Source organism: Malaclemys terrapin, chromosome 3 (assembly GCF_027887155.1).
Source record: "Malaclemys terrapin pileata isolate rMalTer1 chromosome 3, rMalTer1.hap1, whole genome shotgun sequence".
In the NCBI taxonomy this organism is placed as follows: domain Eukaryota; kingdom Metazoa; phylum Chordata; order Testudines; family Emydidae; genus Malaclemys; species Malaclemys terrapin.
Window position 1 is genome coordinate 50,891,930 of NC_071507.1, and position 24,301 is coordinate 50,916,230.

General features: G+C 43.3%; 1 protein-coding gene across 1 annotated transcript in view; it reads left to right on the top strand.

The window, feature by feature from the left end:
- LOC128833802 (protein dispatched homolog 1-like) overlaps positions 1–5,116 on the top strand; it is a 37,679-nt gene extending 32,563 nt beyond the window's left edge. Inside the window, exon 6 of the mRNA XM_054021953.1 lies at positions 5,036–5,116. Within this exon, the coding sequence (XP_053877928.1) occupies positions 5,036–5,040 (5 nt within the window). The 3' untranslated portion in view covers positions 5,041–5,116. The remainder of the gene's footprint in view (positions 1–5,035) is intronic.
- Positions 5,117–24,301: the final 19,185 nt, after the last annotated feature.

Here is a 24,301-nt window from a genome sequence, read left to right on the forward strand (position 1 = left end):
AGTTAAGGATGAGAGTCCCTTACAATAAATTTGTAGTAATTAAAAATAACAAGTATTAAAAATACAGGAAATTCAAAGTTAAGTTAAACGCAAATCACAACCCAACATTTAAAAATTTGGAAATGTATAATTAAAGCTCTCAAACAACCTCAATTCTGCCTCTTCAGTGACTCTAGCCTCTAATCTTTCTTCCTGGAAAAATGTGCTGTTTTTAAGTCCTTCACATAAGAGTTAGCAAGATTAGGTCTCCATACTGAACTGGTGTTTTGATCAAGGGCTTTTTGTACTGGCTCTAGGACAATTTGTAAAAGCCAGTGTATTATCGGTTTAGTGAACAGACCACTGCTATCCCTTTGTAACTTTTTCCCCTTCGAGTGGTTATCCATATGCACAGTTTGCTGACGGTGTGCAATGTACCCCACTCACCCAGGTTCAGAGTCTCATGCACTTTGAGCGGCCTCATGTCCTGCACCGAGTGCATAAAAGGGTGGAGCAGGCCAGCCACCACTCAGTTCTTCTCATGCCTCCTGGCTTCGAGAAGAACATGGGCAGTGAGCAGTGCTAACAAAATAACTGGCTCTTTTCAAATTTGTGCATAGTATAGATAGGGATGGTTAGTTGTTGCCCATTGGCATTTTGGTTTTTTAACCAGAATAGTTATTTCTTTCTGGTGCCAGGATGGCTTCTTCTAAGTCCCCTGGATTTACATACTGCCCATCAAACAAGGGCACTATACCCTTTAATGTTTGGCATTTAAAATATTTATTTTGTCTGGGGGAATATCCCTGGAAAATGTTCTATTTGCAAGTCCTTCACTTGCAGGACCTGCAAATCTAGAGAAGCCCTGCTCCAGATGTACTTAATGGGTAAAGCAATGAGACTAGCTTCAGGCCCTGGGTCATAGAATCATAGAATATCAGGGTTGGAAGGGACCTCAGGTGGTCATCTAGTCCAACTCCCTGCTCAAAGCCCAACTTATGCTATCTTATGTCCAGACAAAGTGTCTTTAGGACACATCCTGTGTTCCTACTCACAGTTGTCACAGACTTCCATCTGAACTAGCAAATTCACCTGCCTATATTTTTCTCTGAACCACCCGCTTCTAAGGCTGCTGCTATGCTCTCTATGTTGAATGTCAGACGTGCTTTGGCATGTTAATTTGCAAAGGATGAAATCTTTTAGATCTTCATCCAGTTAGGTGCATAGATGACTGTGTGAGGGCCTGTTTAATAAGTGGTTAATATGGATTCTCCTGCTTCATTCAGCATTTATTCTACCAGAGCTTAAGCATCATTGCTGATATGTTTCTGTTGTGGAAATACGTAAAGCAGCTAGGCTGTTTGGGGAGGCACAGTCTTCCCTACCCGGCCCTCCATACAGTTTTGCACCCCGATGTGGCCCTCGGGCCAAAAAATTTGCCCACCCCTGCTTTAGGGGCAGAGGGACTTGCCTACTTTCAAATGTTAGGCTGTCTTTTATTTTGATCTTAACTCTGAATTACCTTGGTTTCTAATGCTTGATTTTGTTTGTTTTTAATAACTGCAGCATTATTATGAATTTAAAAAAACACTTACATGTACTGTCAACTTTACTCACAGATTTTAATGATTTGTTTGGTTTGGTTTCTGCCTGGGGATTTTCTTGATTATTTTTTTAAGACATTTTGAAATCTTTTCCATGCAAAGAAAGAAAGCTGGCAGAAAGTCCCCGGTGTTATGCAGAGAACAATGGGGGAGCTAAGTAACAGGGAACATTGTAGTGCTTAGAAGTACAATAGGGGTTAACCAGTCTGTATTCCTCAGGTTCTGTTGTTACCAGGAAGACTGCAGGTTCTGGTGGAGCTTCTGAACTTTGCAGGCACTCTGAGTTGAGATTAGTGGAGAAACTCTGAGGGGCTACAGGAATTCCTGAGAACCTGGGGAAGTCCAGCTGAATGTTTTGGCCTCTGCCAATTGCTGCAGCTCCACAATTTTCCTGTGCATTTGGTAGAACATTGTAGCTCATGCAAGTCATGGATTCCATGATTCTTCATATTTATCTTTAGCTTAACTCTTTTCCCATCCCCTTTGTGCCCCTCCATACACACTTAGATGAATGAAGTTATGTTGCCGTGGAGAAAGGGACCTCCACATGTGTCTTCTGTAGATGTGATGGTTGTCACCTACCCTTTGCTGTCAGGGTTTTAATGGATGCATGCAGATTCTGCTGCCTACTTAAGAATGTTACACCCTATCTACAGGATGCTGAAGATTATACCATCAGGTGAATGGGGGTTAAGAATTTCCCTCTGGAGAGGTACAGTAAGGGCTGTTCTTTGCTACCTCTGTGAGGAGCCCATCGAGAGACGGTCTTGGCTGGGAGTAGGTTGAGGCCAGGGACATTGAGCCAATCCAGTGTTATTACCATGTTTGTCTACAGATGTTCAAGTAATTTAACAATGAGAACTTTTGACCTGTGACTAGGCCCTCTCCACTTCAGTGACTGATAGCAAATTGCAGAGGAAAGATTGATTGGTTGCTACTTCTGATGTCACAATGATGCTACTTATAAATCACCTGAGTTACTGGCATAGCTCTGTCACCATAACCTCTAGGTGTGACTGTTAAGAGCTTTTCTTATTACAGTCTAGCTTCTTTAAATGAGTTGGAAATCTGATTGAATTATATTATATTATTAAATTATATTATTAAATATGGAATATATGAAGAGTCTGGGGTGGTCTGTCAGTGGAATATTCAAAGCCAAGAAAAAGGTGAGAGAACAAGTGGTGAATTTTATTAATATTGTGATTTTTTTTGTTTGTTTTCTTTGGCAAAGTAAGAAACTATTTTATGCAGAAAATTAATGTCATCTAAAGTGTAACTCTGCTAAACTTGGAAAGTAGATTAATTTATTATACTGTGAAACAGGCATTTTGAGTTCCATTTTAAATGCCAATGTCAACCTGTTGGGTGAGAACCAAATCCACTTCAATTTAGGCTGAAACAATTTATTTTAGCCTTTATTATATATGTTTTCAGACAATGCTACTATCACCTATGAATTACATAAACATGCAAAAAAAAGATAAGACAAGAAAAGGAAATGCTCAAGTTATCTTTCTTGGGGACAGGGTGACTCTTTTCAAATCTCTGCTATGCTTGGCTATTTTTCCTCTGTATCTTCTCCACTATTATGTCAATCATCTATTTTTTTTAATCCTCTGTTCTGTAACTTTGCATAGACTCCGTATAGCAAGCTACTTCATTTGTGTCTTTATCCGTATATATTCCACTCTAACCCCCTAATTAAAAATCACAATAACTAACCCAAATTAATACATTTTTTGCTTATTCTGCTAAAAATTACTTATATCTATGGAGTTCCCAATGCATCTATTCCTTGCTGTCACGCTCACTGGCTCCATGCAGTTGTACTTACATTACAGCAATTTTTATTCTTTTTACTCATCTGTTTTTGTGGTCTTGAGTTTTTACTTGTTGGACGGGTGGAGGATGAGGGATTGTACCTGACTTACTGAAAGCTAACAGCTCTCTTCTCTACCCTGCTCTCTGCTTGGTCAAGAACTTTATATCTGAGACACACAAACCAGTTTTCTGATTTACAGACTGTTTCAGCAAAATCTGATGATCTAAAGCAGCAGAAATACATACAAAAAGCAAAAATTCCTTCCTATTTTCTTATAGTCTTATATATAATAATTTCTCTAACATTACTTAGTACATATTTGACTAACACAATTCATTACACAGTTCTCCAACAAAGCTTAACTATGTATGTGCTTGCTCATGGTGGCTCCATAATTTACAGTAGAACTTCAGAGTTACGAACACCAGAGTTACAAACTGATCAGTCAACCACACAAATCTCATTTGGAACCAGAAGAACACAATTAGGCAGCAGCAGAGACACCCCCTTTCCCTCCCCCCCCCCGCAAAAGGCAAATACAGTACTGTACTATGTTAAACTACTAAGAAATAAAGCAAAAGCAGCATTTTTTCACATCCCTTTAAAATTATATTCAACTAAATTGTTCATCTTCTATTTTAAAAGCATCCAACCATGAAGATGATTTAAATCTTAGCAGCAGTTCACTTTTTTATTACCTTTCAAAATAGTTACTTGTCTTAAAGAAAAGATTTCAGAAAATAAAAATGTGTTCTGTGGAGAGAAAAACAGTTATTCTGCTAGGACAGCTTTCTGGTAAATTGGTTGTAAGTCTCCCTAACATGCTGTGAATACAATGAAACTGTAAGAGGCAAAGGAGCGACGGTAGTATTGTGTTCTGAGAAAATGTATAGTAGTGTGCTTTGGACAACTTTCAGACTTTTATCAGCAGATTGTTTTCACAATAGAAATTACACTGGGAATTTATTAAATGGGGTTTCAGTGTACTCTAGTTCTTTATAAACCACCAAAATTACAAGCAATGTATTATTTTAATAAAATGACAGATAAACTGAAACACTTCTAATAGGAGAATTTCCTCTATGACAGATAAACTGAAACACTTCTAATAGGAGAATTTCCTCTAAAAAGGAAATTCTTAGCATATTGATTTTCAGTTTAAAAATTTCAGTCTAACCTACTTTAAACAATGAAAATTCTTCTGTTCTTGCTGTTCAAAATAGTTCACTAATTTTTTTCAGTTGAATCAATGTGCTGATTCACTGTAAATTGAAAGTTGCATTGAATTTATCTCTTGTGCCTAAACACTTCTAGTTTTCTTTTAGTTTTTGCTGCTCATTTATTGAAACTTAGCACACACTTGTACTATAGCCAAGTGTAATCTATCATCAGTTTGGGATGGGAGACCTGTGTGGGTGTTTACTAGGTCATGGAAGACTGTAAGCAGTTTTGGGGCAGAGACCATGACTTCCTCGTATGTATGTGTTTTTTTGTTGTTGTTGTTGTTTTTAACAGTGCCTACTAAAGTGGGGTTTCAATCCTGATTGCGGGGGCGGGATTGCTATTTTAGTACAAATAATAAATATTCCCCTTGCATCACTGTGATTTATGATTAAACTTTTTATAGACTGAAATGATGGAGCAAACCATGGAAAGACTACAAAAATGGCAAAGAGAAGTTGAAATTAATCGTCGCTCCTTAGAAGAGAAAAGAAAAGAACGGGAAAAGGTAAGACAAGACCCATTTTTTCACAAGTTTAAAGTTGCCTCCAGACTGCTGTTACCAGAGTGAACAAGTTGTTCCTTGAGTATTTGTCCATGTAGATCCCACTCTAGGTGCATATGTGCCTCAGGCACGCAAGATTGGATTCTTCTTCTTTGAGTGCTTGCTCATGTCGATTCCATATTTGATGTGTGCGTGCCCCCTAGGGCTGGCTTTGGCAAGCCCTGTGCTTATGCGCTGGTACATTGGACCCTGCTGGTCCCATGCCCTCTCAGTTCCTTCTTTCCACCAGTGACGGTTGTTGGAACGCTTCCTGTTTTCACAAGTCCGATAGTGGTTTCTCTAACTTTGGACTCTGAGTTTTTCTTGTATATCGTTACTGTAGTGTTAGCAGTTAGCATTTAGGAGCGGAATCCCATTAGGGACATAGCCCCAAGGACAGGGTATGGCCCGGTCCCTGGGGTTTAAGCCATGGGCTGGGTGCAGCAAACCTATGTCTATTAGTGACCTGAACACAAGCTGCCTTAAGTGCCTCAGAGAGGTACATATTAAAGAGAAGTGTAGGATCTGCAAAAACTTCAGACCTCGCTCTCTTAAAGACAGGGATATCTGATTAAAAGCTATGTTGATGGAGGCTGCCCTGTGCCCTGCGTTGGAACCATGCCACTGGAGATTGTGGTGCTCAAGTGTAGTTGGCTACAGCAACTACACTTCCCCAAGTGAAGGACCTTCCTGGGACCAAAGTATTGTCTTCCTGGACCTAATGATCTCCCCGCTGTCCCTGTTAGAGCCTTTATCACCTCTCTATCAAGACAGGATTTTTGGTGACTGTTATCTCTGCTCAAAGGATAAGCTAGCTTTAGGCGTTAATGGCAGGACCTCTTTTACTATATTTCACAAAGACAAGATGACTGTTCTTTGATCTCGCCCTAGGTTCTTATTCAGAGTGGTCTCAGGCTTTTGTTTGCATCAGGGCATAGACCCTCAGTGTTTCCCCCCAAATCTCATTTGACTCCTGGAGAGGCAAAACTTCATATGAGTGGTGTCTTTAGGGCACTTTTCTACCACCTCCATAGAACAAAGCCTTTCCAGAACTGGCCTAGAACTTTTTTTGTAATATTTGGGACAGGTCTAGAGGGCTCATTGTTTCAACCCAGAGACTTTTGAAATGGATATTTGACTGCATAAAGATCTTCTATGAACTAAATAAATTAGATCCACCTTCTCATATTATAGGGTTACCATATAGCCTTAGCAAGCAAAAAAGAGGACGGGAGGAGCCCCGCCCTAGCCCCACCCCCGTCCTGCCCTAGCCCCACCCCTACCCCTCCCACTTCCTGCCCCCCTCAGAACCCACAACCCTCTCCCCAGCTCCTTGTCCCCTGACTGCCCCCTCCTGGGACCCCTGCCCCTAACTGCCCCCCAGGACTCCACCCCCTACCTAAGCCTCCCTGCCTCTTGTCCCCTGATTGCCCCCTCTTGAGACCCCCCCAATCCTAACTGGCCCCCTAGGATCCTACCCTCTACCTGTACCCTGACTGCTCCAACCCTTATCCACACCCCCACCCCCAGACAGACCCCTGGGACTCCCACACCCCATCCAACCACTCCCCACCCTCTGACAACCCCCCCAGAACTCCCGACCCATCTAAACCCCTCTGCTCTCAGTCCCATTGACTGCTCCGATTCCTCTCCCCACTCCTGCCCCCTGACAGCACCCCCAGAACTCCCAACTCCCCCCTCGCTCCTTGTCCCCTGACTGCCCCCTCCTGGGATCCCTACTCCTAACTGCCCTCCAGAACCCCACCCCTTACCTAAGCCTGCCTGTTCCTTATCCCCTAACTGCCCCTTCCTAAGACGCCCCCCAACTGCCCTCCCAGGACCCTACCCGCTACCTGCCCAAAACCTTATCCATACTCCCCCCAGAAAGCTCCCCCCGAACTCCCAACCCCCCATCTCTTGACTGCCCCATCCAAAACCTCCCTGCCCCTTCTCCGATCCCCTGGCCCCCTTGTTGTTGGCCTTCGCCTAACGTCTCTGTGAGCTTGCTCAGGAACGCCCGGAGCCGTTCGTCCCGGCAGGCTGGCTGGCAGGGGAGGAGGAGCAGGGGCAGAGCTCCAGACTGCCGGAGGCGATCTGCGAATGCAGAGAGGGAGGGAGGGAGGGAGTGATCTCTGCTGCAGGGGGGAGGAGGAGGGGCTCTCTCTGGCTGTCGGAGCCCCATGTAAGTGGCACCATCCAGCCAGCTACCCTGTTAACCGCGCACGCTTGCATGGGGTGGGGGAAGTCCGGACATTTACAAATTCCCCCCAGACGCTATTTTTAGCTCAAAAATCCAGACATGTCCGGGGGAATCCAGACGAATGGTAACCCTATCATATTAAAGCAAACTATACTAGGCCCCAAGTGACATGGGCATGCTTGAGGAAGGTTCCTATGTCAGAAATTTGGTAGGGAGCCAGTTGGAGCTCATTGCATACTTTTACTCAGCACTACTCGCTAGTTGCAACTACTAGATCTGATGCCCAGTTTGTTAGGGCAGTCCTGCAGTCTTTATGTAAATTAGACTCTTGACATCCCCCTCCATAGGGAGATAACTGTTAGTCACCTAAAGTGAGATCCATGTTAATAGATAGTGGGAGACTTACCTTACAGTAATTCTGGTTCTTCTGGCTGTTCTGCCCACATGGACCCCACGACCAGTCCTCTTTCTCTACTATTGTGAAATCCACTAGTTTTGGGATTCTATATTGGCAAAGAAACTGAGAAGTGGCTGGGCCTGCCTTGCCCGCAGGTGTTATGTGTGTGTGAGGGTGGTGCGTGTGTGTGTGCGTGCATATTAAAATACCTGCTGATGCTACACTGTGCACTGTCAACCCAAAAGAACCCAATCTCATGCACATGGGGCACGTGCACACCTAGAGCAGGATCCATGTAGCCAAAACAGCTCAAAAGAAGTCAGTTAGTGTAAGGAAAATAACTTTTTTGTAACATGATATTCTGATTTTGCCACTAAGGGGCAAATTTTAGTAGCTCGTATTCAAATTGAGGGAAAGTTAGTGGGAAAATATTTTAAGTATCTCCACTCTGACCTTCCCTCTTCCATTTTTTTCTCCTTTGTCACACTCTCCCTTGCTACTTTTCTTTGGATTTTTTTCTTTTCTTTTAGTTTGGCAGCTGGATGGATCTGCATTTGTTAGTGAAACAATTTATTGGCTTACCACGAATTAAATAGACTAAAGCCATGTTCCCTACCTGTTGATAATAGTAGTCTGGTGGTTATAACTTGGTAAGAGGAAGTGAATCCGTATTTCTTCAAGGTAGGCTGGGCAGGCAGGCTACCAATTTGTTCACCTCTAATTTATAGTTAGACGATAAAAAAATCAGAAAAAAGCGTGAACATTTTGCTAGTAATTGGCTCACTTATTCCTGAGTGTGACCCTCCCCACCTGCCTTCTTCTGCTCCTGGCAGGCCAGCCCAGGGTAGGAGTGGGCCTTTGGAAAGGGTATGAGGGCAGAGAGGCTGGGGATAAGTGGGGGAGACATAAAGATTTGGGGAAATGGATCACTGGAGGGTTGGGGACTTCAGGGCCGGCTTTAGGAAGTGCGGGGCCCAATTCGAACAGTTTTGACGGGGCCCCGGCAGGGATGACTGAAAAAAAAAAAACCCGTAAAAAAACACATGGGGCTTGTACTCACCAGGCGGCACTCCTAGTTTTCGGCGGTGGATCCTTCACTCGCTCCGGGTCTTCGGTGGCACTGAAGGACCTGCCGCCAAAGTGCTGCCGAAGACCCAGAGCGAGTGAAGGACCTGCCGCTGAAGTGCCGCCGAAGACCCGGAGCGCTGCCGGGTGAGTAAAAATTAACAAGGAGCCTCTAGCCAAGGAAGGGATTCTCGGCCTCTTGCCCCCACCCCGGCGGCCCTGCCACTGGGCGCGGGGCCCTCTTAGGCGCGGGGCCCGATTCGAGGGAATTGGTGGAATTGGCCTAAAGCCGGCCCTGGGGGACTTCATAGGATGGGTCTCTGGCTGGCAATGAGAGTGGGAACAGGCTGTGGGGGTACTTGAGGACATGGGATGGAGCAGGTGTCTTGCTGGAGGATAGGAGGGTGCTTAGGAGAAAGCAGAGGGGAAGCACTAGCACTTCACTACCTTCTCCATCTGACAAACCTGCTATGATTTGTTAGAGGGGAGTCCTGCAACTGCTGCCAAGAGAAGTTTGGCAGAGAGGTTTGTTGCCAGGAGACGCCACTAGTGCTTTCCCTCTACTAAAAGTCCTATGCCCCTCATAGCCCTATTCCCCAACATAAATTCCCTCTCAAATTCATGTAGAGCCCCAACCATAAGGACCGTGGGGCTGGGAAGAAGCCTCAAAAACTAATTATACCTGGATGGATATCTACTTTGCATCTCCTAAAGATTGCAGGAGATCGGCTAGATTCCTAAGGATCTTCGGAGGTGTGCATTAGTGAAGTTCTGCTCCCCCAGAACTGAGGCGGGAGGAGTGAATGCCCCTCTACCAAACTTCTGTTGCTACTCAGTCTTATGTTAAGTCAAATTGAAAAAAACTAAGGCAGTTTCCTCACAAAAAACATTTCTACAGCAGTAAGTTAAACATGTAATCATAGCAAAGAAGGGAATTTTTTCCCCCAAAGGATCATGATTATTGGGGATTAGTCTGGTTGCTTAGTTGTAATGCTCAATGTTGTTATGGAGATCTACTTTTGAATTGATACATAAGCTTCATTGCATTATTTGCTAGTATTTTTTTGATCCACCTGTATTGGTGTAACAGATTCAGTAGGCTACTCTGATTGGCCACACTGAGTCATGGCCATTAGTGGCCATAACAGAATTTAGGCTTTACTTAAAAATGGTTTTTAAACTCTTTTTGCTTCTGTAAGAGAGGGCTTTAGTGTAATTAGTAACTATTTACAGAGACTATTTACTGTCCCTCCCCCATGTTTTCCAGGGTTAATAGTTATAGTAACTTGACTAGAAACATGTAACAGGAGTGTGTTTCTCCCTCCTCCCTCCCCCTTCCCCATCTTCTACATTTCTAGGAAGTATTACGTCAGCTCCGTGCCTTACAGACAGTGGCCCAGCAGTGCAAGGAATTGAAACTCAACCAGGACTTGCAGCAAGCCAAGAACGATTCCGATGGTCTACGGGCAGAACTTGACAACGTAGGATTTTTAATATCTGAACTATTCAAATGGAAGTGGTGATGCTGAGTTTTTATTTCATGTAAAATTTTAACTGTCCTCTTTTTTGTGTTTAAAGATCTATACATGACTAATATTTAAGTGCAACTAAATACATCACAGGTCAGAGCAAGCTGCGCTATGTTCCTGTCACAGGGTGAGCTGGTCCATTAAAAGACTGGGGCACAGCTGCACTTTTTCTCAGGTTTAGCCCATCTCCCTGTATGATGGGAATGAATACAAGGGTCATGTGACAGAAGCATGCATCTAAACCAGGCCTGCTGGTTTAGATGCATGGCAGCCTGTAGTCATTCAAGAGAGAGACCCCCCCCCACGCCCCAAAAGTTCAGAGAGACACTCTCTCTCCTTAGTTCCCAAGCAGAGAGCCTGTGAAGAGGACAGGTGACAATTTTCCAGAACTCTAAGGCAGAAGACTTTGGGGGGAAGAGATTTACAAGGAACTGGAAACTGTGCAGGGATAAGCCTCCATTGATGGACCTGCAGGATGCAGAAATCCCAGCTAGGAGAGGGGCTGGACTGCAGGGATGGGCATGTTCTGATAAAAACCTGGAAAAACTTGAGGCATTATAAACGGAAAGGAATAATTGAGGCTGGTAAGGGTATGTTTGAGTGTTGTGTTATGATAATAATCCAAACTGGAAGAGAGCACTACTGTAAAATCGCCACATGTGATAGCTGGTTTGATGCAAGATTGAAGGTAAACTGAGGTAGCAGATGGGCCCAAAGGCAGTTTGGGGGTAATGCCCTGGAACCCTTCCCTTTAGACTTGTTCGGATTTGAGCACTGCTTCTTTTCTACCCACACTCTCTAATAGAAAACTGCTTTTTTATTTTTGATACACATGGTCTACACTGACTTAATACAGAGGTTCTAAATTTGTCCACAATAGCTGTCCGGCATAGCTATGTGTCATCCTAGCTGTGTGAGCACATTAATCAAACATTTTCTACAGAGGAGAAAATACTAACCACTACACATACTCTTCTTTCCATGTTTACTCTTGAAACACTCGCTTCATACTGAAACTTGGACGTCTAAAGGTTTTTATCCAGAAAAGCGTACTCCTTTCTAGAATGGAACTAAATTATTTCATTCTCATTTTTTTCTCTCTTGATGTTGGTAATAAATTTACTTCCTTTTTAATTTGGAGTACTATAGAGCTCTTATGACAGATATAAAACAGATTAAAAAGGTTGAAAACCAGGTAGAATTTGGTGGTGTCACAGTTATGGTCTCGTTAACTTCCTGGTTTAGATAGCGATATAAAGTCAGGTGATAAATTTAAGATTGAGCATAGCACTACACTAATTTCCCTTATCCCCAAAGAATGTGGTTCTGGAGACAGAGGTGCAAGCTGAATGTCTTTGTTGGTCCATAAATACAGGGAATTAAGGTGTACAAATACTGGTTTTTAAGAACATGTAACCTATTCCTTGAATATATAGTAAGTGGGAAAGGTAGAGTAATTTGTCAATCTCTTGATATTTGTGTGAGAGAAATAAAGCATCTGACTTGCTGTACCCAAACAAAAAGTGAGAACTGTGTTTTTCTCCGACATTTGGATTGTACAGGACTGAGTCTAGTTTGGTATTGATCCTTTCTGTTTGTTGGCTGTTCAATGGCATATTTGGTGCTAGCTGATCATCAGTCCAACACCTAAACGTTACCTCTCAAATGAGCAGTTGAGGACTGAGTGGGAATGGGGAAGCATCTTCTAAACCTAATAGGTGCTTGCTTTGACAAAATACGTTACGTTAAAAAAAATTGAGAGCAAGTGTTAAATCTGCTGCCCTTATGATTGAACTTAAAAGAAAGCTCTGGTTAGGATTCCCAATGATTAACAGACTGTACTATAAATATTGCTTAAATTATGAATATATTTATACATTACAACTATATACTTGAAAATGTGCCTGAAAATATTTTTCATATCCTTGCCCAGTCTTGAGTTAAAGATTTGTGTTACCTTAACATGTACTGTTTTTGGTATGATACAGAATCTAGAACCCGGGACTGGACAGTGAAAGGAGGATGGATTTTTCAGATATCTGGCCTATTTTTAATTGTACTTTTTTAAAGCCATCATGCTGAGTTTCAAGGATTAGGGCCAAATTCTGCTCTTAGTTATACAACACAGAAGTCAACAGTTACTCCAAAGTTCTCTTTCTGTAAGAGGAAGCAGAACATAGCTTATTCTTTATGCTTTGTTTTATAACGTATCTTTGGAGCTCATCATTTCAAGGGACATCAGGAATTTTTAATTTTTTTAAATAGATTAAATATGACTACAAATAAAATGTGATGTGTTTTCCTCATAGGCAATAGCAGTGAAACATCATTTGGAAAACAACTCCAATGAGCTTACAAAGAGGCTGTGCAGAGCAGAAGAGGCTTTACTGGCAAGCCAGTCAAAGCAAAACGAGTTGAGGAGAAACTTTGAGGTAAAGAAATCAGAGGGGCAACTGGAATAATTAAGAATTTAAACTGGAAATCAGTACGAACTAGTGCCATTTAGGCCTTACTGACTCACAGGGGAACTCTGCAAGCTGTGTGTTGGAGAATAGTGTATTTCCACCAGAAGTTGTGTTTCAATACTGTCTTAATCTGGCTGTCCTTTTTTGGACCATCTTAAGACTGTGACAATGTTCCTCCTCTGCCTTGGTGAGCCCTGAGCTTATTGGCGGATTTGCTCACCTCAGAGATTCATGGCAGCCCTCAGTTTGGACACTTTTGTGGCTCAAACCTGCCGTTCATTCAGCTAACCTCATCACTGGCCAGCATGGGGAAAAGGAAGGAGAACAATCCCCGCAGTCTCTGCTGACCCACCTTGGGTCAGGGGGACAGGCCAGGGACCTTCCCCTCTGGTGGGACTCACAGTCCAAGTCAACTCCTCTTAGGGTGACCAGATGTCCCGATTTTATAGGGACAGTCCCGATTTTTGGGTCTTTTTCTTATATAGGCTCCTATTACCCCCCACCCCCTGTCCCGATTTTTGACACTTGCTGTCTGGTCACCCTGACTCCTCTTATATCCAATAGGGGGAAGGGAGACGGGGGAACCTGGGCCTGCCCTTTACTCTGGGTTTCAGCCCAGGGCCCTGTGGATCGCAGCTGTCTACAGAGTTTCATGTAACACCTGTGTGACAGCTACAACTCCCTGCGCTACTTCCCCTTAGCCTCCTCCCAACACCTTCTTTATCCTCACTACAGGACTTTCCTCCTGATGCCAGATAGCGTTTGTACTCCTCGGTCTTCCAGCAGCACACCCTCTCACTCTCAGCTTCTTGCGCACCCTTCACTGACTGAAGTGAGGTCCTTTTTAAACCAGGTGCCCTGATTAGCCTGCCTATCTTAATTGATTCTAGCAGCTTCTTAATTGGCGCCAGTTGTCCTAATTAGCCTGCCTGCCTTAATTGGTTTCAGATAATTCCTGATTTTTCTGAAACTGACCCGTTATCTTACCCAGGGAAAAGGGACCTGCTTAATCTGGGGCTAATATATCTGCCTTCTCTCACTCTCCTGTAGCGGGCCCCTGCCCTGTGGACCCAACCGGCCTCCCCGCCCTTTCACCGTAAGCCGGCTATACGACTTGAAGCTGGTTCGTTTCCAGACTGCGCCAAGGAAACATCTATATACGCTCGTGCTCCACATCCTCACTTCCTCACTCTCGCGTCACACCCCGACACAAAGTGGCGGGACCTCCTGCCAGTTCTAGAGGGTGAGGAGCCCCGGTGGGCCAGCCTATACTCCACCCTGTTCCCAAGGCCTGCTGGGGATGTCAGTTGGCAGCTCCTTCATGGGGCCGTGAGCACGGGAATGTACTTGGCGCGGTTCACCCCCGTCCCGGGACACCTGCCTCTTCTGCGGCGTGAGGGAGACCCTGGCGCACGTTTACCTGGAGTACGCCAGGCTGCAGCCCCTATTCCGGGTCCTCACAGATATCCTGTTGCGTTTCTGGCTGCACTTTTCCCCTCACCTCCTTATTTATGCACTCTCTATCCGTGGCCCCACAAAGTCATGGGACCTCCTGGTCAACCTCCTCTTGGTTCTGGCTAAAATGGCCATCTATAAAACCAGGGAGAGGAGGTTGGTGGATGGAGTCTCCTGTGACTGTGGGGCCTCTTTCTGATCCTCCATCCATTCATGCATCTGGGCAGAGTTCCTCTGGGCGGCGTCCACTGACTCCCTTGACGCCTTCGAGGAGCAGTGGGCGCTGTCCGGGGTTCTCTTCTCAGTGTCCCATTCAGGTTCCCTTCGGACCCTTTGACTGCACTCCTGTCCCTGTTATTTCATTAGTTGTCCCCCAAAATCTCTTGGTTTCCAGGTCTTGTGGATCCCCCGCTAAGGCTGGGGGGATCTTTTAGCAGTGGGCGGGCTTTGGCCCACCCACTTCCTGGATCCCAATAGGATCACTCTCCTGTAGCCCTCTGGCCCGACCCTGTCACAAGACCTATAGAAGTGATACAAAATAAGGCCCTGATCTTGCAGTTTTTGCAATTGATTCCATGTGGACTGACCCCAGGCACAAAATTGGTTATATGGTGGTCAGAGTTTCAAAAAATTATTTTGCACCAGCTAAACAACAGATAGGGTTACAGTTCATATGGAATTATTTGTCTAATCTAATTATGTCGTATGGTTCAAAAGACTCTTTGTTTAGTCCTAAAAATAAAATATATTAAATATCGGGTTGAGTTCATTTGATAATTCTAGAATCATTAGCTGCTTCCTAAGTATAAGTGTGTTTGGCCTAATTCCAAGATTTCGTGGAGGAATGGGTACTTTTTTGGTCACACAATCAATTTAAAGCAAGAGAAAATCCCCAAAATGATTTGTACATTTTTACTTTTTCAAGCACTATAGATTAGCATTATCATCAAAATTCTAACTATGAAGCCAGATCCTGACCTGGAATATATCAGCATAGCTCCATTGAAATCAATAAAGTTATTCCAATTTACACGAAAAGGATTTGGCTGTAAATTTTGATTTTTAAAAAAACCTTGATTGTAGATTAAAAGATTTTCCTTTTAATTTGGAATTAGAAGGAAAATGAAAGGGAAGAGAAGTCAGAATAGTCATAGAAGCAACAGCCGAGATTTTTTTTTTTTAAGTTCTTATATTGTGCCAATTGCTGGTGTATCTGAATGCTTTCCAGAGTTAAGAATAATTAAGGTGACTAGCATCTGTTATTTGAGGTTTCTATTTCTCCCATATCCCCCAGAGCAGTGGTTTTCAACCTCTGGTCCACAGACCCCTGGGAGTTTGCAGACTGTCTAAGGGGTCCTCGAAAGGTTGTCCTTACAACGGAACAGTGGTTTTCAACCCGTGGTCTGTGGGGATCCACAGACTATGTCTAAGATTTCCAAACAGGTCTGCGCCTCCATTTGAAATTTTCTAAGGTCCGCAAATGGAAAAGAGGTTGAAAGCCATTGTCCCAGAAGGTAAAGGGTGTGTGGGGGGGGGGTGGGGTGGGGGGAGTGTAAATATGAAAAATGGTGATGTTAGTTGTCATTCTAAGTTTTTGCAGGAGTGAATTTCATAGTATTGGGCCAGCTCCTGAAAAAGCCCTGTCTCCTGCATATGCTAGTTTTACTTCTGATGTGTAGACAGTTGTTCCCGAGGAACACAGCTACTGAAGTCTGAGAGAGTAAGATGGTATTTTGGGCCCATGTTCTTTATAACTTCAAAACTAAAGACAGATTTGATTGAGTGTTCTGTTGGGGAATCAGCGGAGTGAGTGAAACATAGGACTGATGTACTCAAGTGAACCTGTATTACTGAGGAGGTGTGCTGCTGTGTTCTGTAACTGTTGCAGATTTTTCAGGGCAGATGCATTCGAGTCTAAATACATTGGATTTCGATTATTCAAGCAAGAGTTAATGATGGCCTATGTGATTGACAACTGTGTATTTTAGAATGATTGATGATAGAGTGTGTGTGTGTGTGTGTGTGTGTGTGTGTGTGTTTCTCAATATAAGGATTTAGGTTGTTTTCCATCCAGACCCTCCCTTTTCTTGAATTTGGCTTCTGTGCACTGGTGCCCATCTGCTAGTAGTAAGTAGATGAATAAATAATGGCTTGCTTCCAAGAGAGTCCCACCAGAGCCATGCCATCTGTTACCCAGCAATGCAGGAGTTTGGGTGGAAGGAGTTAGTTCCTTAGAAATCACTTTTATTTTAAGTTCCCAGGTAGGACATAGTTGTATGGGGTATTCTAACTTTTCTTAACTTATTTGGAAAAAAGATGCTTAGAAAATTTTCTATCCCGAACCCCCAGGTATTACTGAGTAATAATACTTTGCATCTAATGCTATCTTGCTAACAAGAGCAACTTCATATATTTGAATCATCCACACAGAGATGGGTGGTCTGAGAACAGGAGCTGGAACTGGAAACTTCTCCTGTGTTCTGATACTGGCAGTGAAATTGACTCCCCTCTGTGGCTTTGGGCAAGTCACTTAACTTCACTGACTCCGTTTTTGTGGGCTAGATTCTATCCTGTGTCAAGATCTGCTATGGGCAGGCAACAGAGAACTGGTTGCAGCTCCCCGATTCCATATCCTGAGCCAGCTAAGTACTGCTGTGATCTGTGCCAGCTGGGAGATGTCCCAAAAGGATTGTCTGCCCTCTGAGGATTGCCAAGAGTGCAGTTTGTGTTCCTAACCACTGTAAGTGCTTAGAAACCAAGGCCCAACTTTCCAGAGTCTTCATGGGACTCAGAGGGGTAGTATACCACGTCACACTACTCTCAGTTTATTGACTTAATCGACTGTTTTGTAACTAATGTTTTGTTGTAGGAAATGAAGATGGAAAAAAACCTTCTTTGCTGCCAGTCTGATGAAAAAACACAAAAAATCCATCAGCTGGAAGAAGCACTTAAAATAGCCCAACACCTTCTAACAGAGACCCGGAAGGATGCTGAAGAGATGAAAAGTGAGTGACACATTTCTACCCATTTAAATCCCGTTACAAACTATTACTTCAGTGTGGGAGATCTGTAAACTTCATTAGAAATGGGGATTTGAAGCATCCCCAAGAAATAAGAAGTTCCCACTGTGTGATATAGTTAAATTAACTTTCAGCTAATACACGCAATTCTCTTTCCAAACTGAGATGGAACGTCTTTATACAAATATACGAACTCATCACATTATATGGTTTTAAAGCGATTTAAAATGAGGAATAAATATGTCCCAAACAAAACTATATGGTCAGCAAATTAAATACTACAATGTGCTCCTGTGTTTTAAAATCCCAAGCAAACAAATATACCTCAAACTATTATCCTTTAGCTTGTATATGGACTCCATCAAGCTAAAACGTGATGAAATGTTACCCGCCGAGCCCTAATTTGACTTTTCCCTACATTTGTCTATCTGGTTGGGAAAATGCACTTTGCAGCCTGAGGTTTAAGAGAACAGGTAATTCTGCTAAATAGCCATTGTAAAGAAGGAGACTGCTCCCACTTATCGCTGTAGAAGTCTAACCTCACTTAATGAGATTTCAAAATTAAATTTATGGACCTAGTCCTGCTCCCATTTTAATCAGTATTTCTGCACTCTCCAATCCATGAGGCCATCCAAATAACTGCTTTGCGTTTTGATCTTATTCTTGGCAAGTGGCAGCACTTTCAGCTAGCTAAGAAAATGTAATGTCTTCTAAGTCCATTTTCTTGCTTTCGCTATCTTTTATCTGTGGTTCTTAAGGTGTCAAATGGGAGCATTCTCTCAGTTTTCTGGAGGGAATAATTATGCACAAAAAAATAAGTCAGAAGATGTTTGTGCTGTAGCTCTTCACTGCAACCAACAATAATTTGTCCTAATTGAAACATAACTGAATGTTGGTGCCCAGAGTCCTAGACTGTCACTCTTAACCCCCGGACGGTTCTTCCTCTCTAAGAAGTCTCGGATTATCCTCTCTAGTTATACCTTTTCCCCCTTGTAACGGTGTGGCGCCCCCTTCTGGTCATCCAGGCACTTAGCTCATTTCTAGCCAGAGCACCATCCTGCTCAACATTAGCCCCCGTGTCCCTTCCAGACCCTGGTGTCCTCCCCTGTCAGGGTCCTGCTCACAACAGTAACCCACTATCTGGGGATTCCCACCCAGGGGAATCCCCACCCCCATCCTCCACCTTGCCTCAGTGGCTACTGCCAGTCACCATCTAACCCTGTTTCACTAGGGCCGACTGCAGTCTGTAATGGCCACTCATCATTGGCAGGGGACTTTGGACCTGCTGCCTTTCCCTACAACTCCGTACCTCTCTGGGCCTTGGACAAGGCCCTGCAGCCTGGGGAGTTGCCAGCCTGGAGCTCCCCAGCTCCTCTGTCCTTTCCCTAGCCCTGCTTCACTCCAGTACCCTTAGCTTCCCATACAGCTAGGTCCCTCTCCCTTCAGAGCTAGAGGAAGATTGACTGAGTGTTTGGCTCACAGCCCTTTTATGAGGGCCAGCTGTGGCCTGATGGGGGCGTGGCCCAGCTGTAGCTGCCTCCCCAATCAGCCCAGGCTTGCTGCTTTCCCCAGCCACAGCCCTCTGCAGGGTTGTTCCAACCCCTTCAGGGCTAGAGCGGGCAACCGCCCCGCTACACTCCCCTTTGAATCACCACCCTAAATAATCCTTCTCCATCCTATGTGTTGACATAGTTCAAATATCTGTTGATTGCTATCATTTCCCTTCCCCTCTCTCTGCCCCTCTTTCTCACCAAGTTCTGGGTCTTGGAGACATTGAATTTTCCTTGTCCTGTAGGAAGGGAATGCGTAGTCTTGTTTTATATGGTAAGTTGGTGTTATTCAATAGAATTCTCTTTGCAATACAGGAAATCTCTTGTATTGTCTGTCTCTCTTAATTTTACTCCATACATCAGTCCATCAAACACCTTGATCATTTTTATATATTCTGGATTTTGAAGACCGGAAAATGGACAAATAGGGCACCAAAATTCTTTATCTAGCCATTGATACTGTTACCTGTCAACCATGAGTTTCAGAGTACAAGCCATCAGACCTCAGTGAAGATGGGCTGTAGAAACAGAGTTACAATTGTGAAGCATAGAGCGATTTGACTAGCAGTATGTTCTTTCTGCAAAACTGAATTCTGGCAATGCTAAAATTGTCTCAGCTATACAATTTCATGGTTTGGGAATAAAGGCAGTTTTAGAACACATACGTAATTATATTCTGAAATACTAAGAAAATGTATTGCTAGGTGAAAAATTGAAAATTGTCAATATTGCCATTTTATAGTGTTACCCATAAAAGCTAATATTGCATATTTGACATAGTTTGCTTTCACAAATTAACCACTTAATTTTTTTTATTACTATAGATCAGAGTTTGTTTCAGAAAAGAGAATTGGAAGCACAAGAAGCCGAGCTTCAGCATCTAAAAATCAACAATAAATTGCTCCAGGATTCAATCCAGGAGCTACAACGTGAAAATGGAACCCTTAAGAATAAGAACAAGGCTTTAGAAGAAGAAAAAGTAGACTTACTAGAAACAAACATAAGTTTTTCATATAGTTTAATAAGGCATTTTATACTTAAGCTTTTAAGAGCCAAAATATTTATTTGTGTCCTTTTAAATATCTAGTCTCTATTCTAATATAACATTTGCTATAACTTTTCCATTAGTAGCATGGAAATCTCATTAAATCTGTTATCTGGCTATCAAAGATACAGGAGGTCTTTAGAGGGACACCTGAAAACATGATAAAATGTGCACGTTTTGTCTGTTCCGTGGCCCAGCTTTTCTCCTCATTCGGAACAAAGAGGTGATTCCTCTCACCTGTAGAACTGGGAGGTGGACCAGTGTTGTTGCTGAAGGCTCCAGGACTAAGCTCCATCCTTCACTTCAGGCCACCAGAAATTGTGTCCACCAGCAGAACAAGTTGGCGGTTCAGTTTCTCCCAACAACTTTGTTTTATCATTCATTTTTGTTCATTTTTCTGCAATATTGATTTCATTTCAACTTTTTGCTCCTCTTTCTCTCTCCTCAAGTAAGTTCTCTGGATCCGCAGACACAGCACTTCTCAGTAACTCCCTTTGATCACTAGTGCAGTGGTAGAAAAGCCCTGCAAGATCAAGCTAAGTCCAAGTAGTTCAGTGGGCAGCTTTTTAGGGGTCTTAGAGGGTAACCTACGTCTTGCTGCTATAAGCCACCAACCCTTGGTGTGTGAAGGGATGGGGCTTTGTTGGACCAGCGCACTAGTGCCCTGCATGCTCACATAAACACACCCATTTGAAGCCGTGACTCCATTGTGAGAAGGCTTGATCAGGAGCATGAGGATTCTCAAGGAGATGAGAACCCCACATAGTCTGCTCAGGAATAACACTTGGAAACTCCATATGCTCTGGGCCCCAAAAAGACAAATGGAATTGTCCCCTTTGTAAGGAAGTGATATGTATAATTAATGAGCAGGTCGTATAAACATCAGGCTTTAAATCTTTTCTCTTGCCTTCCCATCCTTAGGATGTGTTTGCTGGGGTTTTCTCCTATATGCGGGTCTCCTGGAGTGCTCTGTATCAGACTCACTGCCCCCTCCCACCCTGGAGTATATCTGGGTGTGCAGAGACACGTGTTACTTCTGTGAAGCCCTGTCTCAGGTGGCAGGGTAATGTAAATTGTTCATCTCTGCTTTTCAACCTGGGATCCTCTTTCAACCAGGGAAGGGGGCCCAAATTTGAGGTCACAATGGAGTGGGAATTGTCCCTGTCCGTTTATCAGGTCAAGGACCCGGGTTTTACCAGGGAAAGGAGTTTGGAGTCTCCTCCCCCTCTCCATAGGCTTGCTCAGCGTTGAAGGATTAAAGAGCACTTTAGACAGTGTGTGCCCAGAACAGAGGCACATAAGAATTCCATTCCTTATGTAGCTGCACCATCAGGGGATTACAGAGGCATCAAGGAGAAATCCCTTCCCATGTTCAAAATGGCTCCTGCTTTACTGAGTAAAAACCCCCAAGTGGTACTAATTCTCTTCGGAAGGGTGCAGACAGACACCCTTTCAGGCACCTGGGGCCATCTAGCAAGCTATTCCAACAATCAGCATTTGTCTCAGTACCCCTACTTAGTTGAGAGATGCCCAGAGCAGGGTGATTAGCGTGCTACCTCACTTCTGTAAACAATGGGGGGAAGTACCCCATGTACACAACCACACAAAAAAGAAATCCCAAACCCACATGACTCTCTCAGCACTGGAAGCCAGTGTCTTGAAAAAAACCTCAATAATAATAAACTAGCTAGTTTCTCATGCTTTCCTCCTTTGAGATCATCATTTCCGGTTAAAACTAGATGTTAAACTAAAATGTAAGGAAAATTTGAAAGTTTGGGGAACCTAAGTGCAGCAGTAGTCCTATCAGAGAGAGACATCGCCATGCCTCCACTTACGGTGCAAAGGAAACAATACCTTACTTGCCAGGGTCTGTACTTCAAAATTAGACCGTGTTTAAACATGTCTTTTCACTCTGCCCCTAAGGTTAACCATAACTGACTGATGTGATATTAAACATAACAGTGCAGTGTCTACACTGCATGTTGTAACATCATGTTAATGAACACATTAATTAATACCTTGTGAAACTTCCCACTGTAGACGTGCCCCTATTGTCTTTAAACTGCTTCTACTACCTCATTATGTCACACGCAACTTGTGAGAGCATATCAGTTCCGATGTATACAGAATTTCCATCTAAATTATTAATTAAGTGATTCTTCTTATGACAGCACTATTTTTGCTAATAATTTAGATAGGCGTTTTTAGTTTTTAAACCTGTCCATCTAGGTGAATTTCTTCTTATCAATTCCCTCTGCATTTTCTAGCCTGCAGTCTTTTTCTACTTCCATTTGTGGTGAATGACGGACTGTAGTTCTGTGCTCTCGCTTCAGAAATAAACACATGAAAAAGCAATCATGTAGCACAGTGTGGAGCCCGTATTGTGGCAAGCAGGCACTGAGTTACAGTGCTCACTCCATTCCCAGCTAATGGAGCACTGTGCTTGATATTTACATTATCCTGAAGTGTGTTTTATAAGGCTGCCAGATATCCACCATCCATTTATTTTGGCCTTCCAATGCACATAGGGTGGACAAACCTGCCTGGACCACATGCTTTTCAGCTGGGTTTTGTCATTTGGTTATTTTGAATATTCTATTTAGATTATTATTTCTCTATCAAGGAAATCTACACACATGTAGCTTTCCAATAAACATGACTTTAATGTTTCTCTGTTGGAATTAGAAGCTGCTATAATTCAATTGTATATTACTAAGTGAATCTACTATACAAATGCATATTATAACTTTTGTCTGGTTTTTTAGTTGCACTGAACTTTAATGACAGGTGAGATGCCTTTAGTGAGAGTATAATGCTTATACAGAAGAATGAAGTTTCCTATTAGCAACTACAAACAATTTTTTATTTTATAGTTGGACAATCTGAAGTCTACAATTCAACTGAAGAAGCAAAATGGATTTGTTTGCAGTGAGACGAAGACGTGGAGGAAATCCTGTAAGCAGCTAGAGAAGGAAAAAAAAATGTTGCAGAAACAAATTGCTGAACATGGTGCTCCATTAAAGGAGCAAAAGCCAAGTATGGGGTAGTTTAAGAAGGAAATGCTATACTAGAATGTTATTATAAGGCTGCAAAATCATTCATGGAAGTCACGGTTTCCGTGACTTCTGTGAATTTTGCACTGCTGGTGCAGCTGATCGCAGGACCACCCCATCAGCTGGGGAAGCCCAGGAGCCAGCCGCACTGGCTGTTGCTCCAGCAGCACTAGGCATGTTCCCTGGTGCTGCCCTGGAGCAGGAGTCTGGGACTAGTGGCAGCGGGATCCTGGGCATCCCCCCAGCAACAGCGTCGCCCTGTTCTCTCCCCGCCACTCCCCAGCAGTCTTCAGGAGCGTCCCCCCTCCCAGTAGGTAAGATTTAGTCACGAGTATTTTTAGTAAAAGTCATGAACAGGTCATGGGGCCGTGACTTTTTGTTTATTGCCCGTGACCTGTCCATGACTTTCACTAAAAATACCCGAGACTAAAACATAGCCTTAATCATGATCCTGTTTCTAACCTTAATGCATTTATTTATACAATCTGTTTTCAAAACATGCATTATTACGTTTGATTCAGATGAGGCGCCAGATCCTCAGCTGGTGTAAATCAGTATAGTTTCTGAAGCCCTGCCATTCACACCAGCTGAGAATTTGGCCCAAGATCTGTCTCCTCAAATTTCAGAGTCTCCTTATATGTTATGAATATAGATTTCCAATGCCTATGTTTTGAAATCAAAAATGACCTTACGATAAAGGGGAGGGTATTTTTTAAAGAACATTAGAGTGCTGTGTATAACTTCTTACAATGCTTTGTTTGAGACATGAGAGTGTAAAATGTTGGAGTGTGTCTGTTCTTTCCGTTGCTGGCCATCACAACAAAGAAAATTCACATTCTGGGTATAGATGGCTGATAGTTCAGCATCCACCATGGAGAAATTGACATCTTTTAGAGTTTATACATATGTCCTTCCAAACAGCTTTTGGTGTCCTTCTGGATTGTAGACAGGGAGAGAGGAGCAACTCTTAAAGTGTTATGATTCAGACAAGTATCAGAGGGGTAGCCGTGTTAGTCTAAATCTGTAAAAAGCAACAGAGGGTCCTGTGGCACCTTTAAGACTAACAGAAGTATTGGGAGCATAAGCTTTCGTGGGTAAGAACCTCACTTCTTCAGATGCAAGTAATGGAAATTTCCAGAGGCAGGTATAAATCAGTATGGAGATAACGAGGTTAGTTCAATCAGGGAGGGTGAGGTGCTCTGCTAGCAGTTGAGGTGTGAACACCAAGGGAGGAGAAACTGCTTCTGTGGTTGGATAGCCATTCACAGTCTTTGTTTAATCCTGATCTGATGGTGTCAAATTTGCAAATGAACTGGAGCTCAGCAGTTTCTCTTTGGAGTCTGGTCCTG